This window comes from Vitis riparia, chromosome 18 (genome assembly GCF_004353265.1).
Source record: "Vitis riparia cultivar Riparia Gloire de Montpellier isolate 1030 chromosome 18, EGFV_Vit.rip_1.0, whole genome shotgun sequence".
In the NCBI taxonomy this organism is placed as follows: Eukaryota; Viridiplantae; Streptophyta; class Magnoliopsida; order Vitales; family Vitaceae; genus Vitis; species Vitis riparia.
Window position 1 is genome coordinate 8523333 of NC_048448.1, and position 20567 is coordinate 8543899.

Genomic DNA, 20567 nt, shown 5'->3' on the forward strand with positions numbered 1-20567 from the left:
AAGCGTATGAGAAAGGAGCACTTGGATGGATGAATTGTATGAACGCTCTAATGTCAAGCGTGCTCCAGTACCCAAAAAAAGGGTTGCCACGCCCCACCATGACGACCGTAGGCTCTTCTTTTTTGCTGAGATTTCCAAGTTGAAATAAATAAATAAATAAATCGATGTTGCTTCGAAGTTCAGACTACTATGCTACCTTGTCTTGCATTTAGAGAGAAGGCCCATGATCATTCTCTAAAAGACTATTCTAGTAGTCTGCTCAGATCCAGCCCATTAGGGGGGTTTGGTGGGTCGGCAGAGTTAGACAATGGTAAAGGCCCAACCCACGCCACGTGAACGGTGAGACAAGCAACCAAAATGGAAACTTCCACAGCCACGCAACCTCGGGCAAAAGTTGCCGCGTGTCGCCACCAACCAATTAACGCAAAACAATCAGGTTTTTTTTTTGTTTTTTTTTTTTGAACTATTAAATTATTAATAAATACAATGGACAACCGTTTTAAGTTTGGCCGTCTAACCGGAAACCGTCTGGGGACATAGAAAGAAATCTAACGGCCCAGATTTCTTCCGACAACATAAATTAGGGTTGCAAATCCATCTACCCAGGTACATAAGTCCACAGTTGCACCACCGCCGGTGCGGTGCAGGTCGGTCTGCCCTCCTCTTTACCCCAAAAAAACATCTTCGTTCACTCCGTCGCCGTTGTTTGGCTTCCTCCGAACGATTTTATCCCCTCTTTACCCTTCCCTCTCCTCTTCCTGTTTCTATTTCCTACCCTAAAACAAAAATTTCAAAAAAAATTTCAGAAATCTCAAGAAAAAAAATTCTAATATCGGCTGTCGGATTCCAATCCTTTCAGACAAAACTATCAGTGGCGCCACTCCGCGGAGTCTAGTACTGTTGTTGTTGTTGTGTGCTCGTATTGTCTCTCTAGGGTTTGATTTTTGAATAATTTGAGGAGAGGGAAGTACAGAAAAAGGAAAAAAAAATCAGAAAAAAGAAAGGAAAAAAAAAAGATCTGGATGGCGCAGATTCAGGCCGCGGTAGCAGGTCCCAATGGAGTGGCGAATACAGCATCGCTATATGTGGGAGACCTTGACGTCAACATCACGGATTCGCAGCTTTACGATCTGTTTATCCAGGCCGGCCAAGTGCTGTCCGTACGGGTGTGTAGAGACTTGAGCACCCGGAGATCTCTCGGCTACGGCTACGTCAACTATAGCAACCCTCAAGATGGTTTGTGCTTTCATCCTCCTTACCTTATAATTCGACTTAAGGGTCATATCTCACTCTTTAGGATGTCTGTAGCTTTAGCATATTGATGTTGGTAGCTCTCTCCCTAGAACAATAATGCTGTTGAAATCCCTCAAATTATACATTTATCGTGGCACTGAAGGAAAACCCCTTCTTTTCATTATGCAAAATGTCTTACTTGATAAGTAGATAAGATGCTATAAAATGTGTGCTGCAAAGGGATTTCATTTAATGGAAAATGAGTCACAGGAAATGATAGTTTTGGATTCAGTAGCTATCTTTATTATGTATCACTAAACCCCCCCGCCCCCCCCAAAAAAATGGAAAGTCTTTTGCATGCTGACTATGTTTATTTGATAGTCGAATAGTGATACACACGAAATATTAGCCTTTGTGTGATATTCACTTATAGCCTCTTTGAGTTTAGGGTGGCAGTGGCACCTTTTATCTAGTCGTTTGAGACTGATTTGAGTGTACCTCATTGGTAGAAAAAGTTAAATAGAGGAGTGATTCAGGGATACACAACTTGAACTTGTGTGTACCCCTTTATGTTCTTCTTCACACCTCTCTTACGTCATTGTTTCAATTTGATCACAGCGGCAAGGGCATTGGATCTACTGAACTTCACTCCACTCAATGGCAAGCCCATCAGAATTATGTACTCTCATCGGGACCCTAGTATTCGTAAAAGTGGAACCGCCAATATATTTATTAAGGTATTTATATTATTATGTTGTTCCTCTTGCATTTAGCCTTGGTGTTTGTTTATTATTTCACCTGCAGTATGGGATAGTATCACCTGCATTTGGCATTAGTGTATGCTATTTAACATCCCTTCTCTTTGGTACAGAACCTGGACAAGTCAATCGACAACAAAGCACTCCATGATACTTTTTCTGCTTTCGGAAACATTCTTTCTTGCAAGATAGCTACTGATCCTTCTGGCCAGTCCAAAGGCTATGGTTTTGTACAATTTGATAATGAAGAATCTGCGCAAAATGCTATAGATAAGTTGAATGGCATGCTGATTAATGACAAACAAGTGTATGTTGGACAATTCCTTCGGAAGCAGGAGAGAGAAACTGCTTTGAATAAGACAAAATTTAATAATGTTTATGTGAAAAATCTCTCAGAATCAACAACAGAAGAAGATCTGAAGAATATTTTTGGTGAATTTGGAACAATTACTAGTGTTGTTGTAATGAGGGATGGAGATGGAAAATCAAAATGTTTTGGATTTGTTAACTTTGAGAATGCAGATGATGCTGCTGAAGCAGTTGAGGCTCTTAATGGGAAGAAATTTGATGAGAAAGAATGGTATGTTGGGAAAGCCCAGAAAAAATATGAAAGAGAGCTTGAACTGAAAGGGCGATTTGAGCAGAGTATGAAGGAAGTAGTAGACAAATTTCAAGGGGTGAACTTGTATATTAAAAACTTGGATGATAGCATTGGCGATGATAAACTAAAGGAATTGTTCTCAGAGTTTGGTACAATTACCTCATGCAAGGTTTGCAAATGTTCTCCCTCAAAAAGAAATATATTAGAAATTAGAGTCCTAATCAAATGCCTCACCCCTCTCTTGGTGGCAGTGGTCTAAAATTAGTTCCCTGTTCTGATGATTTTACAGGTTATGCGTGACCCAAGTGGAATAAGTAGAGGCTCGGGATTTGTTGCCTTCTCAACTTCTGAAGAAGCATCTCGAGCAGTAAGCTGATTTTTATGTGGTTCTTTTACCATGTATTGCAATTCTCTTGCTATGTTCAGAAATAATCAATTTCATGTTTTTTACTACAGCTCGCGGAGATGAATGGTAAAATGGTTGTGAGCAAACCTCTTTATGTTGCCCTTGCACAGAGGAAAGAAGAGAGGAGAGCCAGGTTGCAGGTAGTATATCAGGGAAATTATTTCAATGTATTTTTTTAAACAACAAAGATTTTACTGAAAAGCGTTTAAGCAAGGGGCACACCCTATGTAAACAAGAGGTATACGATGGGTGTCAAAGGCACCAATAATTACTTGGAAAAATGTATACATGAACATGCTTAAAATGATATAAATTTGTTTGTTTTTTTTCTTTTAAATACAATGACAATATCAAGTTCCAAAAGAGAATGGATGGTTTCATTCTTCAACTTGACGCCCAATATTTGGAGTTAATTGTCCCTAAATTATAATTTTCTCTCCTTCTAAGGAAATGGATGGAGTTGGAAAGTCATGGTTGAATTTGAAGCACTAAAACATGGTTTCAACTGGGATTTATCAAAAAGGTCTAGAACTCTTAGTGCTGATCTTAAGATTTTCTTTGCTATTAGGTTTCAAATTGCGATTGCAAAGAATATGATATCTTGGTATATTGAAGGTTTTCTTTTCAATATGGTCTCTTGCTATGTTAGGCAGAAAGGCTAAGATGGAGTGAATGTACGCATTACTTACCCTTGTTGTTCTCATAGAATTTGCATTTTCCGTTGTTTTTTCTCTAGATTTTTTCGTGCCTCTTTCTTTTGTGTTTATTGTGTGGGCAGCATATAGTTTCATAGAATAACGTAACTAGTGGTTTTTTTTCTAGCTTTGTGTGCCTTGCCTTTCTCTCTTTACTTGTGTTGATTTTGCAGGCACAGTTCTCTCAAATGAGGCCCGTCTCGATGGCACCTTCAGTTGCACCTAGGATGCCAATGTACCCTCCTGGTGCTCCCGGTCTTGGGCAGCAATTATTTTATGGGCAAGGGCCACCTGCTATAATTCCTCCCCAAGTAATAATTTTAATTTTGTTTTCTATTCTTTTGTTCCATTTCTCATAAACTACTTTTTCTTTGGTCCTGTTTGGTGTTGCTTGTTTTTTACTTAAGCTATAAGGTTTTTTTTAATTTTTTTACTTAAGCCAGACAGTGAAGTTCAACCCAAATCCATAATTTAGAAGGGTAATATAACTGAGGTTCAAGCCCAATCCAATTTTGAAAGGTAATGACTGTATTGTAAAAGTTATATTAAAGATAAGACAACTTCTTGCATAAGCTAAAGAAATTACCTATATAAAAAAAAAAGAGCTAAAGAAAGGCTTCTATGAGAAGCAATATTTTCTTGGCTTTCATCTTAAACTCTTGCTTGATTCAATAGCTTTTTTAATAAAATTACCTGAACTAATAAACTTTTTGTTTTGTCAAAAGCCAATCCAAATAGATTCTTCTTCTTCGTTTTTTTTTTTTTTTTTTAATTAGACAATCCATTTATGTAAAATTGGTATTGTTTCCTTCTTCTCCCCCAGAATCACATTTGAGCAATTGGTTTTTTTCTTCTGTTTTTTTTTCCAAGAATTATATTTGAGCAATTGGGTTGATTTATTGATGGATCTTAAAAGTGACTCTGAATGGAATTTATGGTGGAATATTCTTTAAAAGTAGTGGTTTATGAGAATTCGATTACAAGGAGGGTGCTTCTATTTGGTTTTACAATAAATTTTTTGTCCTAAGTCAAGAAAACTGGAGGCAAAATCTGGTTTGGCCATATTGTAAATAGTATGGGAGCAACTTATGGTTTTGTTTTGAATAATGAACAGCTTGTATGGTAGTTGGATCATTTCAAAGAGGCAGTTGAAAAGAATTAGGTGCATGGGCTTTAGCAGGAAGCTAAAAAATCCGCGTTGAGTCCACCCTATGGATGCCCATAGCAATATCAATGGAAGATGTGTTAGATTGACAAAATTTATGCTGATTTTAGATGGCAGTAACTCATAACAGAACTGATTGAGACAATTTAAGGATGGTTATTTCTTCTTTTTGTGGTAATCAAAGAAAGATGCTGACAAGCAAAAATGCAAAGAAAGGAAAAGTTGGGAAGTTAACAACTACTATTCAATTTGAACCTTTGCGAGTGTAATGGGAGAAGGGCTAATGGTTAGATGATAACTTGCCAATAGGAGATCAGAAAAAGCTGCCTTGTTTGTGTTAGCCCTTGTATAACAATTGAGTGGGATCTAATGTGAGAGACATGATCTCACCTATAAAAAAAATGTGAGAGACATGGTCTCAATAACACCCTTCTCTTTTTCAAGAGATTGTTCTTTTTGAATTCAATTGGCAAAACCATTTATTTAAATGATTTGGGCTATTGACATGGAAGAGGGCAGTTGCTTTTTTCTTGTTCTCTCCTCTTTGTTTAAGGAGACACTCCTTGGGTGACATGGGTCCTTTGTGGGTAAAGCCTGCAAAAAGTGTTGGAAGGTGGTCCCATTATGTATTTTTTGGACGGTGTGGAAGGAAAGGAACTTTCTAGCGTTTGATAATGCAGACTTTTTGGTCCAAAGGATGAAAATTTCTTTTTTTTTTTTGTAATTTGTGGTCTTGGTCTAAGGTGTCTATCGATGTGGGGCCTTTTTCTCTTCTTAGCTTTTTTGGTTGGCTGGGTTTTAAGTGAGGATAGGTGATGTTTTTGTTTCTCTCCCTCTCCCACTTGGGTGAGTTTGTGGGCGTCCGTATACTTCCTATACTTTGGGATGTTGTTTTGGCGTTTCCTTTTTATATTTACCATCTATTCTCACCTATTAAAAAAAAAAACATCATTATGCAAAAATACACATTAAGTGTAAACTTAGTGAGGTGTTGGGAATTCAATTGTAGATGGATTGAGATATAAAGTCTTCCTTTTCAATTTTGAGTTATTTGGGGAATTGGAGCATGGGAGGAGACCATATATGGTTCCACATTTTCCATGGATAACAATCTTTTAAGGGATAGTGAAGGCATTGAAGCTTGTAGGTGGTTAGAAAGAGGGAATTAGTTAGCACCTGTAGAGGGTGTGAGATTTCAACCTATCTAATTATGCAAAGTAAAGGTGCTTCAATGGGAAAAAAGAATTCAAGATCTTGTTGTAGAGGTTGTAGGTTCTTCCAACTTCTTCAGTTGAGTAACCCTTGTCCAAGTATGTCTATCCATTCCCACAGCTTTGGCTCAAGATACTGGGTATTTTGTCTAAAAAATTGATTTTCTTGGTGGGATGTGTGGTACTGATATTGGTGTTTAATTCTTTTTTTTTCGAACCCCTGTACCTTATTTTTCAGGAATTGTCCTTGTTTTTTATATGCTATCCACTTTTCTACTTTTTCAGGAGGGCGCACACAGTCTCTCCTCAAATTCATAGTTCTCTAGCTTGCTATCAAAGCATAGTTTGAAACCCTAACTCCCAGTTGCAAACCATCCTCTCCAACTCAAGGTGTTCACCGTGACAACACGGAATTCTTACAAGTCAATTAGAACCCTATCTACACCATCTCATCCATGACTTGCTCCTCAAAGCGCACACAGTCTCTCCTCAAATCAGTAGTTCTCTTGCTTGGTATCAAAGCGTAGTTTGAAACCCTAACTTCCAGTTGCAAACCATCCTCTCCAATTCAAGGTGTTCACCGTGACAACAAGAAATTCTTACTAGTCAATTAGAACCCTGTTTTTTTTGTTTTTGATAAGTCAATTAGAACCCTATCTACACCATCTCATCCATGACTTGCTCCTTAAAACCCTATTTTATCTTTTACAACTTTTCTTAGATTAAAAACCCAATTGCAGTTGTGTTCACTTTTGTCTAGATTGGGCTGAGTTTCTTCCTTGATTTTAGAGCTGCTACACCTTTGGTCCTTTTGTTGTCCAAGTGAGTTACTTCAATCTATTGCATTTTTTTAGATGACTTTTGATGGTAGCATCAAACTTTTGTGTAATTGACTTGAGACAGTATTGGTACCCAAATTACACCATAAAATTAAAGGAATCTGATTATCTACTTGGTCAAAAAATGAAAATATGTATTAGGGCAAAGGGTAAATTATAGTTTTTGTGTGATGATTCTTCTCATTATTACTTGGAGGACAATGAAGAATGATATGGGAAGAACCCAATAATCATGACCTTGCTTTGGAATATCATGAAACCTTGTATTTCTGCTACATTTATGTTCTTTGACATTGCTAAAGAGATTTATGAAGCATTTTGCCTTTTTAGTTGAAAATTGCTCATAAAGCTAACTACTATCAACAACTATGCTTATTTCAGAGTTCTTAAAGTTATTGAATTGCTTAGGCACTGTGCCTAAGCTACTATAGTAAGCTTGAAAAAGGTAAACTATGCCTTTTTTCCTAAGGAACAAGATTTGACAATAATTTAACATCTCTTATTGTAAGAAAAACAGATTAATAACAGAAGAAACAACTTTTCTTGGTGGATGTTCAAGTTGTCTGTGCAATAATTCCATAAGGCCATTTTCGTTTACAGAATAGGCATTTGGGAAAGGGTGTCGTATTCCCATTCCATCAATGCCTTTATTCCGTCCAACATTTTGAACTTTGGAATTTATCCCCACCTGGAAATCATCTCCCACAAAATATGGTTGATTGAAAACCTATGATGCTCCTAGGAATTTCTAACTCCACTCTTGTGCTTTCCTTTTATGATAAAGAATAATGACTAATAAACCATCCATCTAATCCTCTCAATAAATAAAATGCTAATTATATTTCATTTCTTCTTCTCATATTGTCAATCTTTATTGTAAAACTAATATATTTGTAATTCAGTAAATTATTTATTTCTTTTAGTCATCGGTTATTCATTTTCTTAAAATACTGATATCTCTTGAAGATATTTTGATTACATTTAGAATAAATAAATATAAATGTAATCATGGCTTAGTTTAATCTTGTTTAAATATGTATAGTAATTGAAATATTATTTTATTTTAGTTTAATATTATGTCTAGTTTAATCTTGTTTAATAATTTTTAAAATTTTAGTCATTATATATATTTTTTAAGGATAATGTCTTATAATATTGTAATATAATAAATTATGCAAGTTATCTCAATCATTATTTATCTTTTCCTTAAAAATATATGATATTTTCTATTATAAGATAATTTAATAAATACAAACCATACCAATATTTTATTAAAAAAATGTCATATGTTATTTTGCAAGTATTTCAAAAATAAAAAATATTTAGTGAACCATGTGCACTTCAAATTTATTTATTTAAAAAAAAAAACTATTTAATAAGTTCTTTCATACTTTAAAATGCATGTATTTTGAAACCTCATATATTTGATCAAATTGAAAGTGTATTATTGTAATTAATTATCATTTTATTTTTAATTCTATACTACACAAAAACTTGAATAGAAATAACAAATTCCATGACCTAAGTTATCCAAACATAAAAATTGGAATCATCCAGCACACTTATTTTTGTCTTGGATTTCCCAAGGAATACAATTCTTTCTCTGCTTATTCTATTAACCAAACATGCCCTAAAATGTTATGTAACTGTCTCAATAACAAATGCGTTTTGGAATCTTTACGCATTGGGAAACTTGTTGTAAAGTCATTGAGTAATTTGTCCTGCAACAGAATTTTCTTCAAGACCCAATCCTTCCTAAGACAATGACAAGGATAAAACACAAACAAAACATTATCATCAGTAGCAAGGTTAGCAATGCTAACAAGATTTTTTTATATTTGAGGAACAATATAAACTTTATTAAGATGAAGATCTCAAATTGCAGTGGATATAAACTCATATCCAATGTGAATTGTGGAGAAAATCTCCTCGCTGCTAACTTGCACTTGTAAATTTGACTGGAAACTCAGACTGTTCAGCTTTTTGTAGTTTAAATGATTAATGGCTCCATGTTGCAATACCGATTTTATATATGCTGGTGTCTGTAGATGCCACCAGTTGATTGTTGCTGGACTGATAACCATGATCGTATCTGCAGAAGCAGGTTGTTGCAATATGACCAAATTTTGAGCAAATATGACATGGGGGACCTAGAGGGATTTCCTCTTCCTCTACTCCTTGGCCTTTCCCATGCTTGTTTTGGTGCCCTGCAAAATTCATATTAGTTTGAAAGAAAATATTAGAATGTAGTATTTTGATGTTTTATATGGCCATTTTTTTCTGTGACCCAATAGCTATATTAGTCATAGGTCAATAATGATCCAACAATTATTGTACTGCTTTGATGGAACCTCCCGACTAAGAAGGAGACCATAAATTTAATCCAGTTTGGGGAGGTCCTGATGGGTAGTGATATTTGTAACTAGTGGGTCATAATAAAATTTCATGCCTTCTAAAATGTATCTGTCAGAAGCTGGATTCTAGCCACTGCAAGTTTATTTTTTTTATTTTATTTTTTATAAGTTAGCCACTGCAAGTTAATCTGGAGCATTCTTAATTTTTAAAGTATATCTAGAGATGCTAAGACTCCCATTTTTTTGTTGTTTTAAGTTGTAGTGGGAGCTGCAGTATCTTGTTCTTTGCTTGTATTGAATACAATTTTTTCTAGGTCTTTTGAAGCAATGCTTTTATGTAGCTTTTACAGCAGCCAACTTAAAAGATTGATTGTTGATGAATCACCTTCACCTGAAGAAAAGGTTTGGTCAGATCCCATGATGAGATTTTTCAATTTATGGCCTTTGATGATTGGGAAAACTATAGCAGAACATGAAAGGTAGTTTGATTTGTCAAGCTTAATTGAAACAGCATGGTTAAACATGTTTAGGAGAGCATGGGAGGCATGAGATGAGGTAGATGCTATTTGTAAAGGCTTGAATGCCATGAAAGAAAGAATACCATAGTGGAAGAGTTTTTTGGTTGAAAATGCTCCTTTATTTCATTCAACATTACATGAGCAAATCATACATGGAAATGGTTACATATTGGAATAAATTCCACAATTTTCCTGCATGGAATTAGCATGTAATGCTGTGGTTTTGGAGATACAGTTGGATGATTTATTACCTATACTTCATTAATAGGGTCTATCTATAGGGACATAGATTCTAGCCCTTTTTGGAAGGTTGCCTATTGCTGAGATCTCTAGGGATATCAAACATTTTGGTGGAAGGCGATTCTGCTACAATTATTTCTTGGATTTCAAAGAGGAAACAAAAGACTTAGAAGTTTAATGTGTGATTGTTCAAAGTTTTCGCCATTGCATGTAGGTTCCTAGGGGTTTTTTAGCTAATCAGGGTGCCTTGTAAGTGGTGTCTTTTGGTTTTTGTATTTTCTTATATAGAGATTTTAGAGTCTCTTTCTTTTTTATTTCCCTTTCTTTGCCCTTTTGGTCAAATTGTGTTTTGCAAGGGCATTTCATCCTTCCATATAGTTCTCATTTTAATTCAATGAATTGGTTGTTCTGGTAAAAGCGAAATGAAAACTCTTTACAGGTGCATACATTGCTGAGGATTTTTAGGAGAGCTATGATGAGTTAACGGAGAGGATTTTGATTTGCCTTATCTTGTCCCTGCTTTTACAAGTAGCAGTCTCACATTCATCTCCACACAACATAAGACCTTGGGTTTCTTAAATGTTTAATCCTTATTGGTTGTGCATACGGAAAGCTCAAGATTCCTCTATGTACCTGTGCTTTTATGATGAACAGGGATAAGTGGAGCATTCACTAGGATGAAATAATTAAAAATGTGTAATCCCAACAATTAGGATTGTATGGGTTTGGTGAATTAGGGCCCCTCCCTGCACCACTGAGGGTGTGCGGTTGGTTGACTGATTCGTAGAACTGTTTTTATGTGGATGGATATTTCTTGTGTCAGTTAATCATCTACTACTAGGGACAAAACCTTTCTTTGAAGTTATGGGGTTGATTTAGTGAAAATTTTGTGGACAAATAGTGAATGACAAAAATCTAGGTACAATTCTAGTCGTATCTTTGCCCGAAGAGGTAATGATTGAGAAGGATGGCATTTTTAAATTCATTTGCAGTGTTTATTGCTGGACTTTTTGGTGCAAGGATGGTGTCTGCTATTTCCATTGTTGCATTGGTTTTTTTAAGTAGGTTTAAGGTTGAAGGGATGTGATATACACAATATGATTGTATAGCTCTTCATCCATTATATTTATTAAATATTCATAAAAAGAATATTGTGAACATAAATTTTCAAGCCAACTGAATTCATTGTAGTCAAGTTTGGGGATTTCACCCTTTACTTCTTATGGGTCGTTTTGCAGTTTAGTTTTAGACTCTTCATGCATCTTTGGTTTAGGTGTTTAGATTTTTACTAGATTTTGTGGAAATTTTTATTACGGCTGGAACTGTAGCTGGTTATGATGATCTATTTCCAAAAATCTATTTTTTCAGGCTGGATTCGGTTACCAGCAGCAACTTGTTCCTGGAATGAGGCCTGGTGGTGCTCCCATGCCAAATTTCTTTGTGCCACTGGTCCAGCAAGGTCAGCAGGGTCAACGCCCAGGGGGCAGACGTGGGGCAGGTCCTGTGCAGCAGAATCAGCAGCCAGTGCCCCTGATGCAGCAGCAGTTGGTTCAAATGCAACATTTTCTATGTTTTTGAGTTTCTGCTTTTGGACTAAATTTTCATTTTACACTTTATTTTATGCCCCCCCTCACTTCTCTGATGGGAAGATGATTGTTACTTGCTCATGTTTCAGATGCTTCCAAGGGGGGGACGAGTCTACCGCTACCCTCCTGGCCGCAATATGCCTGATGTTCCAATGCCAGGTGTTGCTGGAGGCATGCTTTCAATTCCATATGACATGGGTGGCGTGCCACTTCGAGATGCTGCAATTGGTCAGCCAATGCCCATTTCAGCTTTGGCTTCAGCTCTTGCAAATGCAACACCTGATCAGCAAAGAACAGTATGCCGTTTATATACCTTAGTTTGCATTGTATTAATAGCCTTTTTCATTTTTTTTCTTTTTCTTCTGCTCTCATTATTGTTGATACCTTAGTTTGCATTGTATTAGGAGCCTGGTTTATTTTACTTTATTTTATTTTTTATGGTGCTCATGGTGTTGTTTCCGTTTTTATGGTGGCTAGATGCTGGGTGAAAGTTTGTACCCTCTCGTGGATCAGCTGGAGCATGAGATGGCAGCTAAAGTGACAGGCATGCTTCTGGAGATGGACCAGACTGAGGTTTTGCATCTGCTCGAGTCGCCAGAGGCTTTGAAGTCCAAGGTTGCGGAGGCCATGGACGTCCTGAGGAATGTTGCTCAGCAGCAGGCTAACAGCCCAACCGAACAACTAGCCTCACTGTCCCTAAATGACAGCCTTGTTCCCTGAGTGTGTTGGGTGGAACTTAAATGTGGTTCCAGCAGTTTAAATTAAGTTTCTCTGCTAGTGAAGGCTCTAGATTTCATTTGATATGGAGTTACATTAGCCATAGGATTCTGAAGTTTGAAACATATTGTGTGTGTTGGTTTTTGGTGATGAAGTTTAGGATGCTATACATTCTATGTTCTGGTGTTGACGATCGAGTGTTCGATTGAGTTGCTTGCATATTCCAAACCATAGAATTCTGACGTTAAATAGATACTATGTTTGATTTTGTGATAAAATTTAGTTTCTTGCACTATTTCAAGTATCATGTCTTTCTCTTGCTTACATGTGCTTGACTCTAGCCTTAATTACGATATGCCTCACCTAACTGATTTTGTATATCTTCTCTTCTCATTTGCTCTGCGTCTGCTTTCTTTAGCTGATTTGATACGACCGTCCTGAGTTGCACCCTCAAAAGTCAAAAGCATGGTGGTTGAGAGATAATAAATTTTGAGAGCATTGATGGACCATGTGAATTGAAGGGGACCCAAGCCTCAGGGGCTTGCTGCATAAGTCGAAGTGCAATAGGATGCTACGAATCCTTAAAACTAGATGTTTTCTTTTTGGTGTGTTCCTATTTCGTTTGGTATTGGGGATGATTAACTCAGGGCCCATATTTCACAAATTAAAATAGAATTTGTTTTAATAGTTTATTTTAGGAAGAGCACCCTTTAAATTAGAACAGTGTGCTCGCTTGTATCATGGACCTAGCTGTAGTCTTCCTCACGGTATTAACGACTGCACACATTAATCGCTCTCACGTTGATGATAGGCCATGTGCCCCGTTATCAATCGACAAGACAAGTTCAAAAATATTCAATTTCCATTTCCATAATTCTAATTGGAATATTTCGCAGCAGGTGGCCTAGAAGGCCTAATGTGAAAGTTGTAAAAAAAAAGGAAGAAGAATCCTAATGGACTACAATGATCAGAATTTTCTGAGAAAATCCTCATTTAGCTTTAGGCCGACGTGGCCCCCAACGGCACCACGTTTTCAAAGCATTAAAAGAGACGTTCAACCTTCAAAATCTTTCACCTAGATTTTAAACGACGGCTACATTTCACCTTCAGAAACCCAAGTTTGAATTTTCATTCAGTTCAATATTCAAAAGAATGGGTCCATCTATGGCCTTCGAGTTAGGGTTGAATTGCCAGCCCTAATTTTTGGAAAACGGGTTTAGAATCATAATAGTTATTATTATTACAACCTAATCTCACAGCATTCTTTTCATATTTTGACTGGATCTAGTCTTTTCCAGGCAACTGGGGGAAAAGGGCAAAATTACATTACGAGGACAATCATTTAAAGAATTGAGATGCTCATCTGCAGCTTTATAAATCACAGCAGCCCATTAAGAATGGTAGGGAGAAGCTGAAGATAAGCTATTGGCTTCCCGGAACAGAGGAGACTCCTCGGTGGTCTAATGGCAACTCCGACTGTTCGGCTCATCTCAGAATGCTTTATCAAACCAAAGTTCACTTCAGAAGAGACCAAGGAGCCCTGTTACCTGACACCATGGGACCTTGCCATGCTCTCCGTCAATTATATCCAAAAGGGCCTTCTCTTTAGCAAACCACCTGATGTGGATGATCCACAAAACTTCATGGCAACTCTCTTGGACAGGCTCAAGGATTCCCTCGCTCTCACACTCGACCATTTCTACCCACTTGCAGGCCGCCTTGCAACAAAGAAGGAGGACAGTCCACCCTCTTATGTGGTCTTTGTAGATTGTAACAACAGTCCCGGAGCGAAATTCATCCACGCAGCTGCAGACATGACAATATCTGATATCCTTTCACCAATTTATGTACCCCAAGTTATCCAATCATTCTTTGATCATGATAGGGTGATTAACCACGATGGTCACACCTTGTCTTTGCTATCAATTCAAGTCACAGAGCTTGTGGACGGCATCTTCATTGGATGTTCCATAAATCACAGCATGGTTGATGGAACCTCTTTCTGGCATTTCTTCAATGCATGGTCTGAGGTATTCACTGCACAGGAGAAGAATAGTTCCATAACACTGTCACGCCCACCCATCCTCAAGCGCTGGTTTCCTGATGGCTATGGTCCAATTATCAACCTTCCTTTCACTCACCATGATGAGTTCATCAGCAGATTTGAAGCACCCGTACTCAGAGAGAGAATTTTCCACTTCTCATCAGAATCAATAGCAAAGCTCAAAGCAAAGGCAAATGCACAGTGCAACAGCAACAAAATCTCCTCTTTCCAGGCATTGTCCGCACTTGTCTGGAGGTCCATAACACGAGCGCGCTGTTTCCCACATGAGCAGGTAACCAGTTGCAGGCTGGCCACCGGTAACAGAACAAGATTGGACCCGCCCTTGCCGGAGAACTACTTTGGGAACTCAATTCAAACGGTGAGAGGCATTGCCACTGCTGGTGAACTGCTTGAACATGATCTTGGGTGGGCAGCCTGGCTCTTGCACCAGGCTGTGGTCGGTCACACTGACAAAGCTGTGCGTGGCTGGCTTGAGTCATGGTTTCAATCCCACTTCATTTATCAGTTAGGCCTGTTTTTTGACCCCAATAGCGTAATGATGGGGAGCTCGCCCAGATTTAACAAGTATGGAATTGAGTTTGGATTAGGGAAAGGATTGGCAGTTCGGAGCGGTTACGCACACAAGTTCGATGGGAAAGTGTCATGTTACCCGGGACGTGAAGGAGGAGGAAGCATAGATTTGGAGGTGTGCCTACCGCCAAACTCGATGAGTGCTCTTGAATCCAACCAGGAGTTCATGGAGGCTGTCTCTTTGTCCCCTTAGGTACTTCAGTTTTCACATATGCAATCTGCATAAACTAATGATGTAAACTTCATTAGTCTCTGTTTTTCTGTTTCTTCCTTGAATAAGCACTTGTCTATGTACGGACGTCCTTCATATATTGCAAATTCAGATAATATGATGTGATATCGAGGCAAAGTAATTATAAAGCAAATGTTAAGTTGTTATGTCAAGCTACCAAAGAGTTCTATCCAAAGAAACTCAACCCAAAATCAAAGGGAGGACAAACAGTTCCACATCATATCTGCTAAACCTAATATAAGACTATATGCCCCCTCCACGCACAACAAAGATAGGACTTTATAGAAGGATGGTCAGCTTATCTTATGGAAGGTCAAAGCTCGACTTATTTAATGGTTATTCAATTCACTTCATCTGTAAACATGGACATTTCGGACTAGATGCCAGCCACTCTAGTAATTGAGCAATGAACTCCAGTTTCCAGCTGCAGATTTCAGTACTCCATATTTAACTAGCAAGAATACTATTGATTGATTTAAGCTTTCCCTCCTGCAAAATTAGAATACAACGGATATGCGGTGAAGAGCTGTTAACAGCTTCATCACACCCCAAGACTCAAAGGCCATGAGAACCCAATTTTTTGGACTTTATTTGCTAGTTCTCATCAACCATAGGCTATAGCACCATGAGGGACTTTATTTGGAATTTGGTAGTAGGAGCAAAATTCAAACGGAGAAAAAAAATAATCAGATTATAGAATGAAATTGACTACTTACATCATCAACATTGAGAGGCTCCTTGAGATGTCACACCATCTGCAGAGTGGTTTAACAAACAGAATCCAAAAATATCACTAAACTCATGCTTTTATGTGGAAAAAACTATCAAATAAGTTAGTAGTACTTGCATCCAAAAATATAAAGACCTGAGATCAGACCTTGGGAGTTGTAACCTCATTAAACTGCACATGCGCCTATGGGAAAGAAAAAGAGGAAAATTAAGTTGTTCTTGATGCCATCAATTAACAACAGCAACTTGAGCAGTGGAAGTCCATTGGAAATGGGAGGCAAACTACATTTTGTATGAATAACAATAACAGAATAATACAAACCAGCTAAAAGTTGAGCCCCATCGATTCTTCAGTGGGATGATCAAGGGGGTATGAAAAAAGCAACCAAAGATCAATCCTTCAGAAGTTCAAAAAGATTAGGGACAGAGCAGAGTAGAAACGAAGTCAAACAGGCCTTACTAAATCCTAGTGCAGGAAAGCTAAGCATTCCCTTTGGATGGTCCTAAAATTTACATGTCATGCAAAAGTGAGGAGCACAGATAGCCTTCTAAATTTAAATCTAACAAGAAACTGAATATCAGCCCGCTAGCATGGACAAAAAGTCAATAATCTCAGACTAAAAGAGGAGAAAATAATTTTTCAGGACGGTAGTTATTTCAAGAGGCTGAGAAGTTTCCCCGAAACCTCTTTGTATGCCCACGCACTGATAGCTATCCGATTTTGTCCTATTTATTGCATATAAACTGCATCCCCTTGACGGCTGAAATGCCGAAACTGCAAGAAATCATTAAGGAAATAAAATAAATACAATAAAGGGAAAAGCTACTTCAATGTTGAAGAATTTCTGTGTGAGAAACCTACAGGACATTAGCGATAATTACAATGCAATTTGGCGTTGTTATATGAGGGCCCAAGAAAGACAACCAGAAAAAGCCTCATGATGTTTAGCAGCCGATATTCAACCATGAAGATCCTTTCAAAGGCCCAAGAAAGACAACCAGAAAAAGCTTCATGATGTTAGCAGCTGATATTCAATCATGAAGATCCTTTCAAATCTGTGTACCCCTCAGAGCTTAGCTTCAGCCATTTGTTCCATGAGGGCCTTTTTGAGGAAAGGGATCGCTCTTAAAACATTGAATGAAGCATGGCCACAAGTTAGAGCCTAACTTAGATTCTTCAAAGCAATCTCATATACATTCCAAAGCTTTTACTGAGCTTTCCTCATTTAAATGGTATCACAGCCACTCCCCAGTGGAACTGTTAGCAGGCTTAAACCCTTTTCCCTCTATAACTCCTTCCCAACTAAAGCATTTCCAGATTCACATTCTTATTAACTTCCACAATTATTAACTGTCTCCATTGATCGTCAAGAACATGTAGCAATCAACTGAGTAATTTGCAACCCTTAGAGCATCATATACATTACGAGCCTAAATCCTTACAACTGAACCTTTCAGAAAAATTGGTAGTTTAGCATTGTATTAGAACAAAGATGAACTTGAGGTCTCAGGTTGAAGTCCTTTAAATTTATGATTTGTCTATAGCTACTGCTGCCTGTGACATCCATGTGCCAGTATAGGGCCACACCTTTCAACACACATGGGGTTATCTGCAACTACCACTATCTGTGCCACCCACATCTGGGTGTGTGGGGGACTTATCTACAGCTACTTGTCACAAGATGCTTCAAATGACCCTCCTCATGAGCTTATATAGGAGGTGGGAAGCTTCTAGAGACCCCTGGAGACAACTACATACAAAGTGGAAGAGTATGAAAGCTTCTAGAGAGGGCTAGAGATGTCCACACATCTCTACACTTGGCTAGGAGAGCATTGGAATAGTGTGGGGTGTTCTAGAATCTTCCAAAGTCATCTTGTACATATCCTTGTACATAGACTAGTGTATGAGCTTCTAAATTATTCTTAATTTGTAAGGAACCAGTTCTAGAAACTTCCTAAGGTGCCTATAAATAAGTTAAAGCCTCATTTGGCCAAGGCACCACCCAAACCACTTCCTAACCAAGCAAGTGAGTTCCAAAGCACTTGTAAAGTTTCCTTTGAGCAATAAAAATTTTTATTCTTCAAGAGTTGTCTATTACGTCTTTTAAAGCTTTCAAGTCATAAACATCTTAGCCTAGCAAGTTAAGCATCAGGAGTAAGGTTGACTTAGCAAGATCAAGTGTCTTGACTAAGTGTCGCACAACCTTAGAAAAAGAATAAGTCCGTGACATACTGCTGCATATGCCACCCACATGGAGGGGGTGTCCTCCATTTCCATTGTTCTTCAAGGGTGCATAATAGTCCAACCAGATATATAGAGCCATATTTTCTGACGGCTTACATATAACCAAATATTTACACTTAACATTTCTTAAACTTCAATGAGGAACACCAAAATCTTACTGTTGAAAAATATATGACTCAAACGCCTTTGCCATATTATCCTGCATAATTCAAATGTATATCCACATGTTAGAATAAAGCATTGAAAACTTAGCAAGATAAAATTACACTTCTTAACTGGGTAACAATTCCAGCAAGGAACATCACAACCTTAACTTTAAACCGCTGCAGCAGCAACGAGAAAATTCTTAACTTTAATAACCAAATTCTTAAACACAAAAATTGTAACAAGGGTACTTGATGAATGAGCACATCTCAGAGCATCAATTGCTTAACCGTGCTGCAAATCCATCAAAGAAGCGAATGATCCAATGGCTGATTGATGCTATGAACCAGGTGTATGATAAAATGCTTGAAAGACTCTCAAATGAAAGTCCACAAGAAACCATACAATGAAAGAACTATCCAGTGAGCAAGCAAGAAAATCACGTCCTCTCTCGATTAAATTTCTCATTTGGCCGAATTTACAAAGATTTAAAGATGAAAACAAAGGATAGTCATCCAAATACGATTTTCAGTGCTTGGAATTATCAAAATTACAAAACATGAAACAAAATAATCATGAGTGTACCGAGGGACCAAGAAATTCTCTAGGGCTACCACGTACCTGAATTAAACCCAATACAGCCTGATTTTGGACGGGTTGAGCAAAACAACGCCTCAAACGGCGGAAAAAAAGTGTTATTTGGGCCGCCCTCCACCCTCGGGTTGAGGCCTCAAGCAACCTGGACGGCTGGACCTGATCTTTAGTTTTCTATAAAATTGAAAATTAATTATTATAACATATACTTATGTTATAAAATTCAGTAATGTATCATCTTTATTTTATTTTTTTATTTTTTTATTTTTCTGTTGTCATGGTGCACCGTTGAATTGAATCATGGACACCGCTGGACAAGCACATGACTACTGTAAGAATTTTATCTCGAGATTTTTTGTGACTAGTGGCTTTCGAGTTAGGGGCAACTACCAAGCGAATTTAGAATACGGATACAAGTTGGCCTTTCGATATTGAATTATGCAGATGATGGGTGATGCTTCCGGGGTCACGTTGGTTAAAAAAAACACAAGAAATGAGCAACCCTACGATACTTCCTTTACCGCAAAACAATTAAGGTTATGTTGCGACTTGTGACTTCTTAGCAGTCAAAACACTGTTCATATTTTGACTGCAACCGCAGAAAAGGTCAAAATGATATTTCAAGGACAATAATTAAAAGGATTGACCTGCCCCTCAGCCCCTCCTTCCGCCTGTCTGGAGGTCCATAACACAAGCACGCTGTTTACCACATGAACAGGAAATCAGTTGCTGCTTGGCCATCAATAACAGAACAAGATTGGACCCGCCCTTGCCGGAGAACTACTTCGGGAACTCCATTCATACAGCCAATGCCCATTTCAGCTTTGGCTTCAGCTCTTGCAAATGCAACACCTGATCAGCAAAGAACAGTATGCCCATTACCCTAATTATTGATGATACCTTAGTTTGCATTGTATTAGTAGCCTTTTACGTATTTTTCTTTTTCTTCTGCTCTTATTATTGTCGATACCTTAGTTTGCAGTGTATTAGGAGCCTGATTTCTTTTATTTTATTTTATTTTTTATGGTGGCTAGATGCTGGGCGAAAGTTTGTACCCTCTCGTGGATCAGCTGGAGCATGAGATGGCAGCCGAAGTGACAGGCATGCTTCTGGAGATGGGCCAGACTGAATTTTTGCATCTGCTCGAGTCGCCAGAGGCTTTGAAGTCCAAGGTTGCGGAGGCCATGGACGTCCTGAGGAATGTTGCTCAGCAGCAGGCTAACAGCCGAACCGAACAACTATCCTCACTGTCCCTGAATGATAACCTTGTTCCCTGAGTGTGTTGGGTGGGACTTGAATGTGGTTCCAGCAGTTTAAATTAAGTTTCTCTGCTAGTGAAGGCTCTAGATTTCATTTGATATGGAGTTACTTTAGCCATAGGATTCTGAAGTTTGAAACATATTGTGTGTGCTGGTTTTTGGTGATAAAGTTTAGGATGCTATATACTCTATGTTTTGATGTTGACAATAGAGTGTTCTATTGAGCAATTTATTATGTGGGTAATGTCATGCATGATATCCATCATCCAAATACCTTTTAAAAGAATGGGCCCATCTATGGCTGCCAGTCTTTCTTGCAGGGCAACCTTTAAGAAAGGAGAGCCATAATTTTTTGCAAAACCGATTCAGAATAATAATGGTTAAGTTGTCTTTTCAACATTTTGAT

The 20567-nt window shown here is 37.9% G+C and overlaps 2 protein-coding genes across 3 annotated transcripts; both read left to right on the forward strand.

The window, feature by feature from the left end:
* Positions 1-567: 567 nt before the first annotated feature.
* On the forward strand, positions 568-20194 carry LOC117906578 (polyadenylate-binding protein 8-like). Of its 2 annotated transcripts, XM_034819669.1 has the most exons (10): positions 568-1236; positions 1852-1970; positions 2105-2761; positions 2882-2959; positions 3049-3138; positions 3867-4004; positions 11389-11565; positions 11696-11876; positions 19746-19771; positions 19937-20194. In XM_034819669.1, the coding sequence occupies exons 1-10, from the start codon at positions 1023-1025 to the stop codon at positions 20177-20179; spliced, it is 1923 nt and encodes a 640-aa protein (XP_034675560.1). In that variant the 5' UTR covers positions 568-1022; the 3' UTR covers positions 20180-20194. The 2 variants fall into 2 exon arrangements, with proteins under 2 accessions (XP_034675560.1, XP_034675559.1); XM_034819668.1 differs by lacking the exons at positions 19746-19771; positions 19937-20194 and adding an exon at positions 12084-12618 and having other exon boundaries at positions 575-1236; positions 11696-11902.
* Positions 13724-15318, forward strand: LOC117906580 (uncharacterized acetyltransferase At3g50280-like). Its single transcript, XM_034819670.1, has one exon. The coding sequence runs from the start codon at positions 13787-13789 to the stop codon at positions 15149-15151; it is 1365 nt and encodes a 454-aa protein (XP_034675561.1). The 5' UTR covers positions 13724-13786; the 3' UTR covers positions 15152-15318.
* Positions 20195-20567: the final 373 nt, after the last annotated feature.

Bases quoted from the DNA above. Each gene is read 5' to 3' on its own strand.
- LOC117906578 (XM_034819669.1), top strand. From the start codon at position 1,023: ATGGCGCAGATTCAGGCCGCGGTAGCAGGTCCCAATGGAGTGGCGAAT. The intron at 4,005-11,388 runs GTAATAATTTTA...CTATTTTTTCAG, and splicing joins CTGCTATAATTCCTCCCCAA to GCTGGATTCGGTTACCAGCA. The intron at 11,877-19,745 runs ATGCAACACCTG...CAGCTCTTGCAA, and splicing joins TTTGGCTTCAGCTCTTGCAA to ATGCAACACCTGATCAGCAA.
- LOC117906580 (XM_034819670.1), top strand. From the start codon at position 13,787: ATGGCAACTCCGACTGTTCGGCTCATCTCAGAATGCTTTATCAAACCA.